The 17753-nt window shown below is 44.0% G+C and overlaps 2 protein-coding genes across 10 annotated transcripts in view; one reads left to right on the forward strand and one right to left on the reverse strand.

The window, feature by feature from the left end:
* C15H12orf43 (chromosome 15 C12orf43 homolog) overlaps window positions 1-8494 on the reverse strand; it is a 38560-nt gene extending 30066 nt beyond the window's left edge. For 3 of the 5 annotated variants that reach the window (XR_012155129.1, XR_012155128.1, XM_073313431.1), the window contains exons 1-7: window positions 8329-8476; window positions 6214-6259; window positions 5777-5957; window positions 5397-5495; window positions 4494-4567; window positions 4059-4149; window positions 3318-3731 (exon numbers count right to left, since the gene is read on the reverse strand). Coding sequence is in view for 2 of the 5 variants with exons in the window: in XM_073313431.1 (XP_073169532.1) it covers window positions 3365-3731; window positions 4059-4149; window positions 4494-4567; window positions 5397-5495; window positions 5777-5957; window positions 6214-6259; window positions 8329-8439 (969 nt within the window). In the remaining 3 variants the exon portion in view is untranslated. Of the gene's footprint in view, window positions 1-24; window positions 1602-3317; window positions 3732-4058; window positions 4150-4493; window positions 4568-5396; window positions 5496-5776; window positions 5958-6213; window positions 6260-8328 lie in introns of those variants that run through there. The other 2 variants (XM_073313432.1, XR_012155130.1) reach the window with 2 other exon arrangements.
* Window positions 1-17418, forward strand: part of HNF1A (HNF1 homeobox A) — a 34782-nt gene extending 17364 nt beyond the window's left edge. For 3 of the 5 annotated variants that reach the window (XM_073313420.1, XM_073313421.1, XM_073313423.1), the window contains exon 10: window positions 203-5952. In XM_073313420.1, the coding sequence (XP_073169521.1) occupies window positions 203-330 (128 nt within the window). In that variant the 3' untranslated portion in view covers window positions 331-5952. Of the gene's footprint in view, window positions 1-202; window positions 5953-15229; window positions 16370-17300 lie in introns of those variants that run through there. The other 2 variants (XR_012155126.1, XM_073313422.1) reach the window with 2 other exon arrangements.
* The last annotated feature ends 335 nt before the right edge of the window (window positions 17419-17753 follow it).

Raw genomic sequence — 17753 nt, forward strand, 5'->3', positions numbered from 1 at the left:
CCCAGTTTGCTGTAAACTCAGTGTTTGTGTAGACAAGCCCTAACTCTTCAGTGATGACAGGAAGATATCAGACCGTAGTGTCTGAGATGAAGAATCCTGAGATTCCATGTAGAAAGAGGGAAGGAGGGAGGGAAGGGAGAGGGGAATTAGAGAAGGAACAGATGAAGGAAACTACCATGCTAAAACTGCATGTTTTTAACAGTCTCCTCTAGCAGCCTGGTGCTCTACCACAGCTCTGACTCCACCAACAGCCACAGCCACTTGCTGCCATCTACTCACAGCGTTATTGAGACCTTCATCCCCACACAGATGGCATCCTCCACTCAGTAACCATGGTGACCAGTTCACAGGCGACTGCAATGACTGAGCCATCAGGAGCACCTCCATCTATGTTTGTGATTCACTGTCACTGCTGCCTTCCACAGGGAGGTCCGGAGGCCTCCAGCCCCTCTCCACTGCCTTGCGTAAAGTCCTCACCCTCATCCAAACACAACACAGGAGGGGTTTTTTCTTGAGAACAAAGCTATGAGCACACATCCAGAGCGGATGACAGAGGAGGACAGGGCTGACACCACTAGCTTCCACTGCCAAAGGGAACAGTGGCCAGCATAGAGACCAGAAATTGAGGACTTCCACCAGGATAAGGGTCTGAATGGTCTATGGCAAAATTGCAAAGGGATAGCTGGAATTTTCATTCTTCTTAACCTTAACTGGGCTGCATATATGTAAACCTGCCAATTCCACAGCAAGTCAGTAGAGCTGAGCAGCTAACGGCAGGTGAGCACCGCTTAAACACCCACCACTGCTGCAAACAGACTGATGGAAACTGAATGAGAGAGAAACTTTTCTAGGGGCAGACAGTACAAGAGCCCGAATACTGGCCTTGCAGCTAAAAAGACCCTGAGAAACAGAGCCAGGGATCACATAAGAACTATCCTCTCATTACAGAGCCACTAACTAAAAACTTGCCGTTTCTTTAACTTAAAAGGGACGCTGTCAATTTATTTAGGTTCAGAAATATGACCTACCCTAAAACAGCCCTGGCCTAGTGGAAGAGGCCTGAGTATTGTCAATAGTTCTACTTTGGTTTAAATTCAGAAATTCAAGCTGAGGAGAAAGGAATGTTTATTTCTCCACATCAGCAAGCTTGATTCTTGGTCTCTCACGCCCCTCACAGGGTGATCAGTGGAGCCGGTGTGGTCAGCATTTGGGATGGGGAGAGAGAAAGAAGTGGCTCAACAGAATACATCTGAAAATAATGGTTCAGAAACAAGACTCTTTAAGCCCTGTCCCTCATGTTACACCATTGCCCCTTCTAACAGGGATTGTGTGTATTGGTCTCTCTCACACGTATCAGACCTTCTCTGTAAAGATCTCCATATAGGTGGATTGTTTTAGTATGAATATAGTGTAACCACATCCTTAATTCTTAGCCCTTCACTGTGTGCTGATGCTACAGCCCTCACTTCTGTGAATAACCCCTCAGGTTTCCATGGATCTATTTGTAAAATTGAACACTTTGGGTCCTGAGTCCCTAGTTATAAATGCTTCTAGTAATTCCTCTTCTTCCTTGTTGCTTGTACTTTCATATCACTGAAGAGCTGCAAACAAACATAGGAGAAGCCATCATAAACTTCTTTCTGGGGTTCTAATGGAGCTGAAGCTATCAATTTACACTGTAGAGGGGACAAAACCCAATGAGGGAAAAATATGATCAAGCCTCTAAAAGGGTAAGAAACAATGGAGAATAAAAGAAACCATACAAATAAGTTGACAGTGTCCCTATAGCCACCATGTCTTATGACTTAAAACATATAGATGTAATTTGGTGCCAGTATTCAGAAGACTTTTTCCCTGGACTCTGATATTATGAACTATTAGAGCCTAATTTCAGTAACCAAAAATCTCAATGGAATTTGTCTCTAGGACTGATGCCTCTCTCCACTCTGTGTTATCCTGTAAATATATTTAACTTTCAGTAAACTGAAAGAAAACCATTTGAGACTGTTGTATAAGTGAAGTCAAATTTATGAGGAATCCAGAAAAAGTTTTAAAAGTCACATGATTTTCAGAAGTTAAAATTACTTATAATTGTAATGATGGCCATAAGGCATGGGATTTCTGTTGGTGTATTAGGTTAATTCACAGGCTGATTTTCAAAATACTTTTGCAGTTTAGATGCCTGCAGGGCATTTTCTTATGTGAAAAATATTGGGGTTCTTGCACAAAATGTAGGTGACTCCCAGGACCCTACAAGGAGCAATATTTTCTCGCTTTAGCATCTCAAGTTCCTCCACCCATCCAAATATTAGGTCTTTCCCTGAAATCTCAGAGCTGCAGGCCAATATTAGGAAAACAAAAACAGTACTGAAAGCTGCCAAAAACTGCTGCTGCATCTCAGAGAGACAACATAGACCTGGTTGATAAAATAAGGACTTAAATGCAGTTACTGCCATGCTGGGCTCAAAGACACCTATTTCTGGCAGTTCTACAGCATCATCAAATAGCTACAGACAATTGTGCAACTAAAGGCACATATGATGTGCAATACCTCTGTTAGCTGTGCCCATCCTAATGGAAGAAGATGGCAGTTGTGCATAAGACATTATATTAAATGAGACTATGAGGCATTTATTGTTATTGAATTCTACTGCACACTGGCAGATGTAATACCGTGAAAATAAAGCACTGAGGGAGTCAGTTTTGAAAGAAACACCTGCTTATAACGATGAAGTGACACCATTGCACAATCTTTTCATAGTTCTGCACAGGACCCCCGGAGAGGTGTATATTCCATGGGAATTAGTAACATGGCAGGTTTTGGTAATGTACTTCTGGTGATTATAGGAGAGGTAGGTGGGTCCCCAAGATTTGCCAGGATATTTGTGGATAAATCAGTCTCTCACAGCCTGGAGCCGTTTCTCCCACGGTTCTGACACCAGGTGGTGGGAGAGGTGAAATAGGAACTGATTCTCTATCACCATCTCCACCAAAATCAGTTTATCACACATGTATACTAGCTCTGGGACACAGGATTTGGGCTTGATACACAGAAGGATCAGACCAGGGCGGAGGTGACTCTCAGTATGTCCCTGTATCGCCCAAGTCTGTGCAGAATACAAAATCCTTCAGTGCAAGGTCTGCATAACCAGCAATGCAAGTAATTGTTTTGTGATGGAATGGAAAAGGGGAGTTCCCCAAGGGATGCCCCCAACAAGGACAGTCACTTAAACTCTTACTCCTTTGACTCCCTTAAAACAGAAGCTTTGCCAATTGTTTCTGCACATTTCCAGCAGAGGACAACGTGCAGGAACTACCTTTGTTAACTTTTCACCATCCTTCTTCCATCCTGACCATACGTGGTTCATAGAGCGGAATCATCATTCGCTTCTTTTCTGGTAATCTTTTTCTTCTTCTTCTTCTTCACTACTCTGGGCAATGTTGTGTCCTCTGTACATCTGCCTTCTTGCCTCTTACACTCTCCATCAACGGAGCACAGAGTCTCGTTGCTGATCTGGCAACATCCTGCTGTCTTGTGTTCACTATTATGCTCTCCTCTAGCTTTCTTCTTTCTTTTCTTTTTCTTCTTTTGGTCGTCCTCTGTGCACTCCTGTTTGTGAGCCTGGCTGGAATCCGTAGGCATCACAGAAAAAGCACTTTGCTTCAAGATATCTGCTGCTGACACAGCAGCCTCTTGGTATTTCTGCCATTCCTGGTCACTGTCCAGCTCACTGGAAGGGTTGCAAACAAAGTGGGAGGTAAGTATGTTACACTTTCATTCTGAATTCACCCAAAACACAGACTCTGAGATTAGCATAATCGTGATAAATGTAATGGATTTGTGACTCAAAAACATATTCCAGTGACCACTTAACCAGTCTGTACTCCAAGCTGCCCTTTAAATGCATTATGTGCATTGGAAAAATGAATGCAACCTCTAGTTAAAATTCCTAGTTTCCCTGCACTAGGAAAAATCTTTTTCCAAAGTCAAATGTAAAAGGAATCTCTGAAACAGCATGGAATATTTTTAGGAACAAAGTAGCAGACTAACATCTCACCTAGAACTAGAAGGTCGTCGCCTCCTGGCTAAGAGCGGAGGTTTAGATTTCCCACTATCTCCTGGAACAGATGAAGAGAATAAGCGAAAACCTAAGAAATACAAAAAGGAACAGGGGGAAATAAATAGGTTAGCAAACGATTTTAGCCAAGATATAAAACAGTCAGCAGCAGCAATCCCTCTATGAGGCAACAGTGGTGTCAACCCTCACATGGAATTTACGTTGGCCTGAAGAACTAGAAGGTATTAGTTAAGCTTTCTGCACTATTACATGAAGGTAACAACCCCTGCTGATATTAACAGGAAGTTCTTCTACCGCACTCTTTCTTTAATCTAGAGCACTGTATGAGCTAATACCAGATAGAATTCATTACATTTGTGCCAGTGGAGAGCTATTAGATGAGTGCTGACAACAGTGATTGTACTTGGAACTCACCATCGTCTTCAGAGTCAGCTGTTTGCGTGGAATTCCGTGCAGGACCTGATGAATCCTCCAAGACAGTGATGTAGCTATAAGGAAGACCACAGTCTGATTTTAGGAAAGGAAACAAATATTCAATTTTATGTAGCCAGGCTGAGTTTAAGAAGTTGGAAATGTTAAACAAGATTAAAGTGAGCAGTTAAGTAACCTTCACTCAGTTAATTTAAATATTTTTACTTTCATAGCTAACTCCACAGAGCACAGCCATTTCATTCAGAAGTGTGGCACATAGAAACTATCGACATGTAACATTCCAAGCAGCCAACCCACATTGTATCCGAAGCCCATTAGTTCCCATGGGCCATACTTCCACATTAAAGAAAGGCAGCAGTAATCTGCAATTAGGCGAAGTCTTTGAACACCTACCATGATGCCAGCACAGCTCTGAGTTAGGCTGAATTTGTTTGTTGTATGGATAAGTTGAAAAAAAGATCACACACGTGGACTAGATAATTTCCTGAACAGATTCAAAGCCTGGTCATAAATGGAGGTGGCTCTGGTGAATCTCAATCCTATCTATTCCCTTCCCAACACAGAACACTGAGCACTGAAGCTAACAAGAAAGGCTCTGTAGCACACACCAGGTCTACTACATTACCAATGGGTGAATAGGACAAGGGTCAGTTCACGAGCATTAGGAGCTCAGTCACAAGCCAGCAGTATGCACAGGGATGTAAGAAACAAGAAAAGAAACAATCTTTCCTCAAAATACAAGATGTTTCCCATGGAAAAAAGATGTATTTAACTCTTCAGTTATTCACACTTCTACCACTCAAGGGTATTGACACTGCTCTTGCAAGGGAAGGTTATGACTTAGGCTGATTTAATCTCTTAACACTGTGCTTTGGTACTGGTTACCTGTCTAATATTGCTCCCAGTTTCTTTGCAACATGTGCTCTGAACTCTGGTGTGGTCTGTAATTCGTTGCCATCTCTGTCATGGTCATTCACCTTCTGTCTGTTTGAAATAAAAACAATGTGTGATCTCCCTCAGACCCAGTAACCATCTGCTGCTTTCACCTAAAACTGAAGACTGGGGACTGGCAATGGGATAGAGCACCTTAGACCACTAAGTGAGCGATTCAAATCCAGCTCAGACTGATAGTGGCCAAAAGCCACTACCATCAGAAGACTGTTCACTAGGATGTGTGAAGCTAGCTTGGGTGGTCTCAGTATGGTTCCCAAAAGACAGATGTCCACATTCCCTAAGCATCAACAACATAACTGGTATTAACTGACCTTTTGCTGAGAGTCTCAGCAGCACAGGCCAAGGATTGGAGCTTGAATGCTCCTCTCATTCCTTTGTCCCTGAAGAACAGAGTTGGGGGTATATCAGCAATGTGCTGCTGCTCACTCCAAACCTGCCCCTGAAGGGAGGACTTTATTAAAAGTTGCCAGATTGTAAGCATAGTCTCCAAGCCTATCAAAGAAAAATATTGAGAATGAAGACAGGAGAACGTGGACTCCACCACAAGGCTTCTAAACCAGGGATTACTTCCCCCATTAATCAGGGGAAATATTTGGTCACTTAGTATTCAGTTGTGGACAAAAGACAATGTCTTATAATGGAAAGGGTCAGGTAACCTTAACTACTGTATAGGCAGCACAAGTTCTGCCTATAATCACGGTTTCATTTTGCTTCACGCAAACAGCACTCTGAAATCCAGAAAAAATACCTGAGACTGGGCTGAACTGATAATAACTTGTCCTTCCCAAAGCCACCTGATAAAACAAAGCAAAGGCAAATTAGAAATCTCCAAGACTAAAACATCTTTAATCCTAATTCCACTGTAGATGATTTTACAGCGTAAAAGTAATTTTTGGAAGATAGAATAGTGGTCGCATTCAAAGGAGGATACGGATATGATTTGAAACATTTTTCAAGCAAACTACATGTCAAGTGACTAACTCCACTTGCTAAAATAATGCAACACGAGTTTAATACTGAACCCAACATCTACTGGAGGGAAGTATCCAGCTATGGCAAGAATCTAATATATCTTTTCTATTATGATCCTAAATGGAAGGCAAGCCAAGTCCTCCATTGATAGTACCATATATCACATACTCTATGACACAGAGCCCCATGGAGAGCCAAACTTTGAAGTTTGAATTCTGGGGCTTGACAGAAAGGCTGCCAAATCTGATTAGCATTTTTAGATGGGCTTCCTAGAAGTAGGGTGAGGTACAGATGAAGGTCACTGGCAGGGTGAAGACACAAGATAGAGTAAGTCTAAAGCTATCTGGCTAGTTAGCTACTGATTAAGTTACCCAGAAATTCAGTCTGGATTGAGTAGCTGGATACTATGTCTGGTTTAAGTGGAGCCTACTGATTTAATTTATATAAAGATGATTTTTTTCTTTCAGCAACCTCTGTATTACTGGGCCTTTGATTTTTTTACATTGTACAGGCTCATTTTCTAAGAAAAATCGAAAGAAAGTCTTCAGTCACAACATGTCAAAACCTCTGCTGAGAGTATAAAGAAAGTATATGGTTCTCTCACAGAGACAAGAACATTAGGTAACACCTACATTTTAAACCTTCTGTCTGATTAAACAGCAGAGACAAAGCATTGTCCAGCGTTTAATATGAGGCAAGTTTTTTTTGTTTTTTTTTTTAAACAGGGCTGTTGAGGGCCCCATCCAAATTGTAACAAATGAATTTTTTTTGGTGGGTGGGTTCATCTGCAATGCTAGAGAACTATTGCAAGAGTCACTCTGCAGCAGAGAGGGAGCCAAGATGCATATTCCCAAATCATGTTACTGTCCTAAATGATTAAAGCTTTAGTATGGTCAGGAACATCAATGGATGCAGTCTACACTCCAGGACTGAACTATATTTTAACCATACAACAAGGGAATACTGTATTAAAACCCTGTCTACAAAGCAGTAGCTATCAAAGTTTAGACAGGATCTTAGAAGATTTCCAGATTTTCTACTCTCTCAGCATTCAAGCAAGCAGACTTGGACAGCATGCAAGACACTCTTTGCACTTATCCAGAAAAACAGTGGTAGGACAGCATGGGGAGTAAGGAGCCAGCATAGAAAAAGGATTTTTCTTCTGTATATTAATTCCTCAGATGTAATTCAAAGTATGATCCATAACTCAACTGTGTGACTTATACCAAGGTCAGGTACAGTGAAGAAAGGTAGACAAGACACCAGACATGATTCATGATGCTAGAGAATCCTCAGTCCTCCCAATTCTTTCTTTTTGAGATTCATTATTTCAGACTTATTTTAAAGACCGTTTTTAAGAAGTGTTTTCTTACAGAGAGTGCAGGTTAGCATGAGATTTAATATGCCACTTTTTAATTTTTTAACATAATCTATCCCTGCTTGAGTCGGGTCTGAGTTCACCATTAGTTTAGTTCCTACACCAACTGTACTCTAGACACAATCATAATTACACATAAAGCTGCTCAGTTAGTAATGGAGGAGCAAAACTGCCTTTGAAAGGCCACACTGTGGGGGGCAGGGGCTTGCACCCACCTACTGTCCCTTAAGGCCCTCCAGCACCCAAAATCCAGAGCTAGCCACCTCGCCTGCTTTGGGGTCTGGCTGCTCTTACTGAGATGTGGGCCAGCCACAGGCTCGGCTACTACCCAGGGACCAGAGAGGCAGGAACGGAATTGGGGTGTGACAGCCCAGGGCACTCCACCGGATCAGGGGAGTCCAGTCCCCGCTTCCCTGGGTGCTGCCCCCACCCATAGGAGGGGAAGCGCCTGCTCTCGGTCGGACCTGTCGCCACCAAAACACAGGACCCCAGCGTCACCCCCAGCCGCCCTACCGCTGCCGGGCTCCGGCGGAACCACCGCCGCCCGCCACCCAGCCGGGTCCCAGGCGGCCTCGCGAAACCGCTCCAAGTCCTCCGCGCTGCTGCTCTCCGAGTCCGAAACATTCGCGCCACAGCCACCCCTGAGCGCCGCCATCTTGGAAACCCCACAGCATCCTGGGACTTGTAGTCCAGGCCACAGTGACAGGGGACCGAGAGCCCTCTGCTGATCCCATCCGTTTGCAAGTTCCTGCTCCGGCGGGGAGACTCCATGACCTCGCCTCTCCCTCAAGTGGAAGGGGTGAGGGAGTGGAGAGCACTTCCTCAGTGGGGCTGGTTTGGGTGGGGTGGGGTTGGGTTGGCATGCTTGTATCTCCCTCTGCAGGGGTCCTGTTTCATCTAATCCATTTAAAATCTGTTCTGAATGATCGTTTAATTGAAGGGGACCATATGGAGATTTATGACAGTGTTTCTCAACCTTTCAGGTTGGCAACCCCTTATTCAAAGTAAAAAATAAAAATAAAAATCATTAGCTGCTTACATTTACTGTAAGAGTGAAAAATGTATCAATGACAAGCCTATGTATTTGTGTATGTGTTTTGAGAAGTTGACAGAGAATCCTTGACCTTGAAAGGCAAAGGTGTGCAGGGACTGCAGGGATGAGATTTTCTTTGCTTTAGATTGTAATGGAAATGTTCAACATCTCACTACCAGCCTTGTTGCCTTTTTTGATGTCCCTGGGGGGGGGGTGTCCACGATCCACTGCGTGAAAAACATTGATTTATGGCATTCAAAACCAAGTGTTGATGTACAGTCATCCACAGCACTCTGATATCACAGAGGGAGCAGAAAGTGTCTGCTAGGATTCATCTCATATGATAACCTTTCACTGCATGGTTAAGTGGAAGGAAATTACCTCTCAAAAGCAGATGGGGAGAGGGTCACAAGGTGCATAAGAATCCAGTAAAACATGGAAAAAATGTCAAGTAGGCAGTATCTATTCTGTATCAAGAGGGGTGAAACACATTGGTACTGCAGTGTAAAATAAATCTGCATTGTCACTACCTGTTGTATAACAGTTCTGTGCATACAGGGAAGACAGTCTCCAAAGATCTCAAATAGGCAGACACAATTTACTATCAAACTCAAAACTTGATTAAAAAAAACAACAACACAAAAGGAACTGCACTGCCTTCCACTGTCAACCAACCTGCTTAAACCATCTCTGGACCTTTCCCCATGACATACTGTATGCTTTGTAGCCATTTCTTACAACTGCCAGTTGTAAGACTTTGATGTCTATTATTAGGAGAATTGGAATTTCCATAATGGATCACATCAGTAGTTTTAGTCCAGTACTGTGTCTATGCCAACGATGAACACCAGATGCTTCCAAGTGCAGTGTAAAAACCTCCTCTGACATTTGTATGATACCTGTTTATACAGGACTTACATGGTTTAGGATGCCAGTGATGGCCCTGTCCCTTTAGAGATGGGGATTTTGGAAGATATATATAATTCAGAAAGATAGCTGGGAGCTAAAGTCCCATAGCACATGATTAGGAGCAAGCATGTCATCTGCAGAAGACAGGATATAAAGCTTCCTCTTTCTCAGGCAGGGTCTTGTAGACAAAGACCTGTCTTCTCAGCCCAAGAAGGACTAACTCAAGGCCCAGAGTTTTCTCAGCTCAGGCCCTTCCTTCAGGGTGTAGTTTATTCTTCAAACAAACAACAACAAAAAATCACAAAATAACACCAAAACAAAGCAATTTTCCTGCCCAAAGCAGTCTGTAGGGGTCTAGAAACTGCTCCGCCTCTGGTCTAGGCCTGCCACAGGAGTCACAGCAGCTCTTCTTCAACTGAGCTCTTAGCCCTTTAGAAGTCACCATTCACCTGACACTTTTCCAGCAAGATCTGATAACCAAAGAGGGCTGGCTCTAGGCCCTTAAGGGGCAGACGACCTTGTTACGTCCCTGTTCACTTTCTATGAACAATACATTGAATAACATTTTTCTTATTCACCTTCTCTCTAAACAAGCTTAACTTTTTCAGCTTCTTCTAGTATGGAAGTGTTTCCACACTGATCATCTTTGTTGCCCATCTTTGGATCTCTTCTATTAGTTATCTTTTAAAGGAGGAAATTATGTCTACAAGTGAATAGCATTTCAGATGAGGAGGTACTATGGATTTATATGGCATTACAATATTTTTAATATTGTCTTCTATCCCATTCTTTTGATAAATTAACATCTAATTTATTTTTAACTGCCTTTGTGCATTGCGCCATTTCCAGCACAAATCCTGGTTTTCTCACCCTCCACTTAGCCACTCCCAGTCTCTATTTAAGCCTAAATTAATAGTATCCAATAGGCTTAAATAGAGACTGGGAGTGGCTAAGTCATTATGCAAGGTAGCCTATTTCCTCTTGTTTTTTCCTACCCCCCCCCCCCCGCTGTTCTGGTTTAACTTGGATTTAAACTTGGAGAGTGGTCAGTTTGGATGAGCTATTACCAGCAGGAGAGTGAGTTTGTATGTGTATGGGGGTGGGGGGGATGTGAGAAAACCTGGATTTGTGCTGGAAATGGCCCACCTTGATTATCATGCACATTGTAGGGAGAATGGTCACTTTGGATGAGCTATTACCAGCAGGATAGTGAGTTTGTGTGTGTGGTTTTTGGGACGGGGGTGAGAGAACCTGGATTTGTGCAGGAAATGGCCCAACTTGATTATCATGCACATTGTGTAAAGAGTTGTCACTTTGGATGGGCTATCACCAGCAGGAGAGTGAATTTGTGTGGGGGAGTGGAGGGTGAGAAAACCTGGATTTGTGCTGGAAATGGCCCAACCTGATGATCACTTTAGATAAGCTATTACCAGCAGGACAGTGGGGTGGGAGGAGGTATTGTTTCATATTCTCTGTGTATATATAAAGTCTGCTGCAGTTTCCACGGTATGCATCCGATGAAGAGAGCTGTAGCTCACGAAAGCTCAAGCTCAAATAAATTGGTTAGTCTCTAAGGTGCCACAAGTACTCCTTTTCTTTTTGCGAATACAGACTAACACGGCTGTTACTCTGAAACCAGTAGTTATATGGTGATTGTTGCTGCTTGGTCCAAGTTTTCTGGTGTTGGAAACACTGGGGCATGGCCACTAGGTAACTCAAGGGAATAAAAAACCACAAGTGTCAATGAAGCCCCCTCGCACTAGGCCCCGGTGTCCTTGGCCCCCCCCCTCCTGCCTGGAGGCACTCGCAGCAGCTCTGCGTGCTAGGCCCAAGTGTCCTTGGCCCCCCCGCCTGGAGGCACACACAGCAGTTATGCTAAAAATCTGCAACAGTATGTTGCAGAGTCAGACTGCCTAAAACTAAGCAAGGCCAAACAAAAAAAATATAAAAAAACAATGCTAAATAAAGCAGCTTTATGTATAGTTTAACAAATAATACAAAAAATCAAAAAACTAGCTAAAAACTAAATTAGCTGGCTATATAAATACTTAAAGCAGCTTGCTATTAAATAAATATGCTAAAAATATATATATATATATAAAAGCCTGTATAACTTCCTGCTCTGTTGTACAGGATTTAAAATTTTATTCTCCCTGTACCTTTTTGCAGCTGCAAATAAACTTTTCTGCTTCTCCACCCCGTTGTAATTATTGGGTGTAGCACACGGGGTAACAAACCACTCCAGCTGTTGTTCAGCCTCTCGGCACTGGGTGCCAGCAACAGCTTTTGGCGACTCTGGTGGGACGACAAGGCTGCAATTTAGCCTTGCCCGGACCCCTCCTGGAGGTCGAGAATTGCGGCGAGAACCGATGCCCAGCGCGCACCGGTGAGTTCATCGGGGGCCTCGAAGGAGACGCGATTTAATCGACCCCAGAGGGCACAACGGTGCAACGCACTCATGTAGTGGAGAAGCTGTTGTGGACGGCGGTAAAAAAACGGTCCCTTAGACGTGGGGGAGGAGCAGCTGCAGGCCACAGTGAAGAACCGGTCCCTTAAATAAGGTAGGATCCTTTAAAATCCGGATTATATGCTCTGTTGGAACCTGGGGACGCCCAGAGTTACCCTGTAGGTATGGGACAGGGACAGAGCTCAGAGGTTAGGGCACGGTGTACGCCCCTAGAGTGCATTCTAGCAAACTGAAAGATATTTGGTGCGAATCCAATAACTAAAAGCCAATTAAAACAATTCTGTACAGTTAACTGGCCTCAATATCAACTAGAGGACCAGAAGTGGTGGCCACCAGGAGGGTCAATTAATTACAACACAATCCTTCAGTTACTCCTGTTCTGTCAAAAAACAAAAAAATAAAATAAACATATGTATGCGCATTTGTTTCTGACTTTATGTACTCGACCAGATATTTTACAGCGCTGTAATCTGACTCCAACTGGTTTGGTAGCAGCTAATGTTAGTCCCCAGACCCCCACCCCCACTGTAATGGCAGAGCCGGTGTCCCCTTCGGCCCCCACACCCCCACCGTATAAGGGTAGGATGCCTCGGGTTACGGAGATTGCCCCCTTGGTGGAACTCTATCCTTTGCTTACCGAGACTGTTGTGGCTCGTCCAGGGGCAAATGGACGTCAGGCTACCACTATGCAAGTTTACACCCATGTGCCATTCAATCCAATAGACTTAGCAGCTTTTAAAACACAGGCTGGGGAATTCTCAACGAACGCAAGCAGATTTATTTCAGTCTTTGAGGGGTGCCTCAGTAGTCACAAGCCAATTAAGACGACTGTAATATCCTCCTAAAAACCCTGTTATCTAAAGTAAAAAAAAATCAGGTTACAGCTAAGGCAAAAAAAGCGTCAGCGTTCAAGCAAAAAAAAAAAAAAATCTATCTGTCAAATTCCTCTCCAACTAACCGTAAGCGGCTCAGGGCATTTCTGGGTATGGCAGGCTTTTGCAGAATATGAATCCCAAAGTTTGGACTGTAAGCTAAACCCCTGTACAACTATGTAAAAAAAGCAAATCATGACCCCTTCTATTGGACCCCAGAGGCTGACAGGGCATTTAAAATCCTAAAAAAAAAAATTAATAAAAGCCCCGGCTCTAAGCCTGCCAGATCTCTCTAAGCCGTTTCAGTTGTATGTACATAAACAAAGGGGGATGGCGCTAGAAGTGCTCACACAGCTGTTAAAAGCATAAAAGCGTCCTGTGGCTTATTTTTCTAAGCAATTGAATCAGGTTGCAAAGGGTTGGCCGGCATGTTTACGGGCAGTCGCAGCTACTGCCCTATTGCTTAAGAAAGCCAAAAAGCTAACATTGGGAGGGGTTATGCAAATCTATACTCCCCATATGGTCCAAGCCTTATTGGATGCAAAGGGAGGGCTTTGGCTCACCCAGGCTCGGATTGCTCAGTACCAGGCTAAGCTGTTAAAGAACTCTGAAGTCACCCTACAGCCTTGCCCCTCCCTTAATCCAGCTACTCTCTTGCCAAAAACAAAAAAACAAAAACATAACTATTTAAAAATCATAAATGTCCAGTACTCCAGCCGTCCGAATTTAATGGATGTACCTCTCCCAAATGCAAATTATGAGTGGTACACTAATGGTAGCAGTACTGTAATAAATGGGCAAAGGAGGGAGGGTTATGCTGTTGTGACCCGCCATGACACTGTAAAAGCTAAAGGTTTGCCTGCTGGGACCTCTGCCCAGCTTGCCTAACTTATAGCCCTGACCCGTGCACTTGAACTGTCAAAAAAAAAAGCGGGTCAACATTTTTACTAATTCAAAGTATGCTTTTGGTGTGCTGCATGCTCATGCTGGCCTGTGAAAGCAAAAAAAAAATGCTGACAGCCCAAGGCTCCCCAGTCAAGTACGGGCCCCAAAACCTCCGGCTCCTAGAAGCTGTACAACTCCCCTCGGAAGTGGCGGTGGTACACTGTAAAGCCCATCAAAGGAAGAATCAAAATGTGGCCAAAGGTAACGCCCGGGCAGATAGAGAGGCTAAGCATGCTGCCACCCTGCCATCCCCTCAGGCTGAGAACGCCCATATGCATGCCCTTATCCCATCAGTAGGGGAGCTTCCAACCCCTCAGTACTCTGGGGAGGAAAAACAGCTAACTGACAAACTCGGTCTCTGGAAAAAAAAGGGATGGCTCCATTCCCCAGAAGGGAAGGTCCTCTTACCAAAGGGCCCAATCCGGCCAGTGCTTCAGAAACTACATCAAACCACTCATGCTGGCAGGGAAGCACTTATCCAGCTAATAAAAAAATACTTTATCACTTCCAGACTCCTACCCCTGGCTGCCCAGGTACAAGCGGACTGCTTAGTCTGCCAAAAGAATAACCCCCGACCGGGACATCCTGTGCCACCAGCTGCCCTAGAACCCACTCCGGGCCCCGGACAAGTGTGGCAAATAGACTTTACTGAGTTTCCCCGGACCCAAGGGTTCAAAGATCTCCTTGTTATAGTGAATCGGTTCAGCGGATGGCCAGAAGCCTTCCCATGCCGTAACTGCACTGCCAGGACAGTGGCCCTCAAGTTTGTTAAGAAGCTCATTCCTCGCTTTGAACTCCCCCTGTGAATGGAATCTAACAATGGGACACATTTCACATCAAAAATCATTCAAAGCATCTCACATGCCTTACAGATCCCCTGGAAACTCCATACGCCCTGAAGACCGCAAGCCAGTGGTATAGTGGAGCGGACCAATCAGACCCTTAAATGGCATCTCTCAAAAGTGTGCCAAGAAGCCTCACTGCAATGGCCTGATGCTTTGCCCCTCGTCCTACTCCGTATCCGCGTTCTCCCAAAGGGTAAATTAGGGCTCAGTCCCTTTAAAATTATGTTAAAAAGGCATGGCCTATAAATGGCACCCCGGTTCTGTCAGGGGAATAAAAGTTGGGTAATGTTTTTTTGTCACAGTATATGTGTTCCCTGTCTGCTGTTCTCTTGTCTCTTCACAGGTATACCAAGAATTCCCAGCCTCTCCCCTTGGACTCTCCCGTCCACTCCTTACAGCCCGGTGACTCTGTGCTTGTTCGCACCTGGAAAGACGAGCCTCTCCAAAAAAAATAAAAAGGACCCTATACCGTCCTGCTGATCTCCCATACAGCGGCAAAAATCAAGGGACACAAGAACTGGATCCATCACTCTCGTCTAAAGGCAGTACCCGCCCCCTCGTCAGCAGAACAGTGGACCGTCCAACCTGCTGACTCCTCATCTAGTGAGATCTCGGGCTAAAGCTACTGTTTAAAAAACACAAATAGCGAGCACCTTAATGCTAAAATAAGCCCACCCAGGTACTGGAGACCCTGGGTTAAAAAAACTCTGGTAATAATTAATTGGGTAACATTGTTATTCTTTGTATTAGTATTTCCAAATTGTGCATATCAAGAGCATAACTCCTTTGTTTTGCTTGCGCACCATGTTGCTACTTTAACAAACCAGACTGATTGCTGGGTGTGTGCTCCAACTCCACTGTCCCCCAAAACGGGAATGCCCCTTGACATGCTGCCCTTGACCCTAGCAGAATTAGCCACCACCAAAAAGCAAAAAAAAACGAACTCACCGCTCTAAAACAAGACCTCTTTACAGCAAGCCACCTGTCAGGACCAGAAGTATTCAGTTGCAGTACTCACTGAGGAAGTGTTATGTTTTACCCGAAACCAATCTAATCCCTATGGATATCCTGTAAAAAAAAGCTCCTGTGTTATTACACAGTGGGTTAATAAATATTAAATAAAGACCAACAGAAAAGGCCAACAGTATGGGTCCCCTTTTAAAAAAACACTTACAAATAATCTTACCACAAAAAAGGGGTTTAAAAATGTAACTTGCTGTCAAGTTAACATCTCCAATGTAGCAAGCCCAAGTGAGAAAACTCAGAGCCAAGGCTGTTGAGTGTTCTCAAAGGGGGGAGTTGTTGGAAACACTGGGGCATGGCCACTAGGTAACTCAAGGGAATAAAAAACCACAAGTGTCAATGAAGCCCCCTCGCACTAGGCCCCGGTGTCCTTGCCCCCACCCCCCCGCCTGGAGGCACTCGCAGCAGCTCTGCGTGCTAGGCCCAAGTGTCCTTGGCCCCCCCGCCTGGAGGCACACACAGCAGTTATGCTAAAAATCTGCAACAGTATGTTGCAGAGTCAGACTGCCTAAAACTAAGCAAGGCCAAACAAAAAAATATAAAAAAACAATGCTAAATAAAGCAGCTTTATGTATAGTTTAACAAATAATACAAAAAATCAAAAAACTAGCTAAAAACTAAATTAGCTGGCTATATAAATACTTAAAGCAGCTTGCTATTAAATAAATATGCTAAAAATATATATATATAAAAGCCTGTATAACTTCCTGCTCTGTTGTACAGGATTTAAAATTTTATTCTCCCTGTACCTTTTTGCAGCTGCAAATAAACTTTTCTGCTTCTCCACCCCGTTGTAATTATTGGGTGTAGCACACCGGGTAACAAACCACTCCAGCTGTTGTTCAGCCTCTCGGCACTGGGTGCCGGCAACACTGGGATCATCCCAGCTTTAACAGGGCTATCTCAGAATCACAAAAGTACCTTTGTGGCCCATGTAAGATCTTAATTGTTTGATATGGCATCAGAGTGTTGAAACTTACATCTCCAGCACAAATCCAGGTTTTCTCCCCACCCCAAACAAACCCACTCTCCTGGTGGTAATAGCTTATCTAGTGATCACTCTCCTTAGTCAAGGTGGGCCATTTCCAGCACAAATCCAGGGTTTAACAAGAACGTCTGAGGAAGGGGAGGAGGGGGGAGTTAGGTTACCATGCATAATGACTTAGCCACTCCCAGTCTTTATTCAAGCCTAAGTGAATTGTATCCAATTTGCAAATGAATTCCAATTCAACAATCTCTCACTGGAGTCTGGTTTTGAAGTTTTTCTGTTGTAATATCGCAATTTTCATGTCTGTAATCGCGTGACCAGAGAGATTGAAGTGTTCTCCAACTGGTTTATAAATGTTATAATTCTTGACATCTGATTTGTGTCCATTTATTCTTTTACGTAGAGACTGTCCAGTTTGACGAATGTACATGGCAGAGGGGCATTGCTGGCACATGATGGCATATATCACATTGGTGGATGTGCAGGTGAACGAGCCTCTGATAGTGTGGCTGATGTTATTAGGCCCCGTGATGGTGTCCCCTGAATAGATATGTGGGCACAGTTGGCAACGGGCTTAGTTGCAAGGAAAGGTTCCTGGGTTAGTGGTTCTGTTGTGTGGTATGTGATTGCTGGTGAGTATTCGCTTCAGGTTGGGGGGCTGCCTGTAGGCAAGGACTGGCCTGTCTCCCAAGATTTTTGAGAGTGTTGGGTCATCCTTCAGGATAGGTTGTAGATCCTTGATAATGCGTTGGAGGGGTTTTAGTTGGGGGCAGAAGGTGACAGCTAGAGGCGTTCTGTTATTTTCTTTGTTAGGCCTGTTCTGTTGTGTCAAACCATTATGTTACCTTGACATGCT

Source organism: Lepidochelys kempii, chromosome 15 (genome assembly GCF_965140265.1).
Source record: "Lepidochelys kempii isolate rLepKem1 chromosome 15, rLepKem1.hap2, whole genome shotgun sequence".
Classification (NCBI taxonomy): Eukaryota; Metazoa; Chordata; order Testudines; family Cheloniidae; genus Lepidochelys; species Lepidochelys kempii.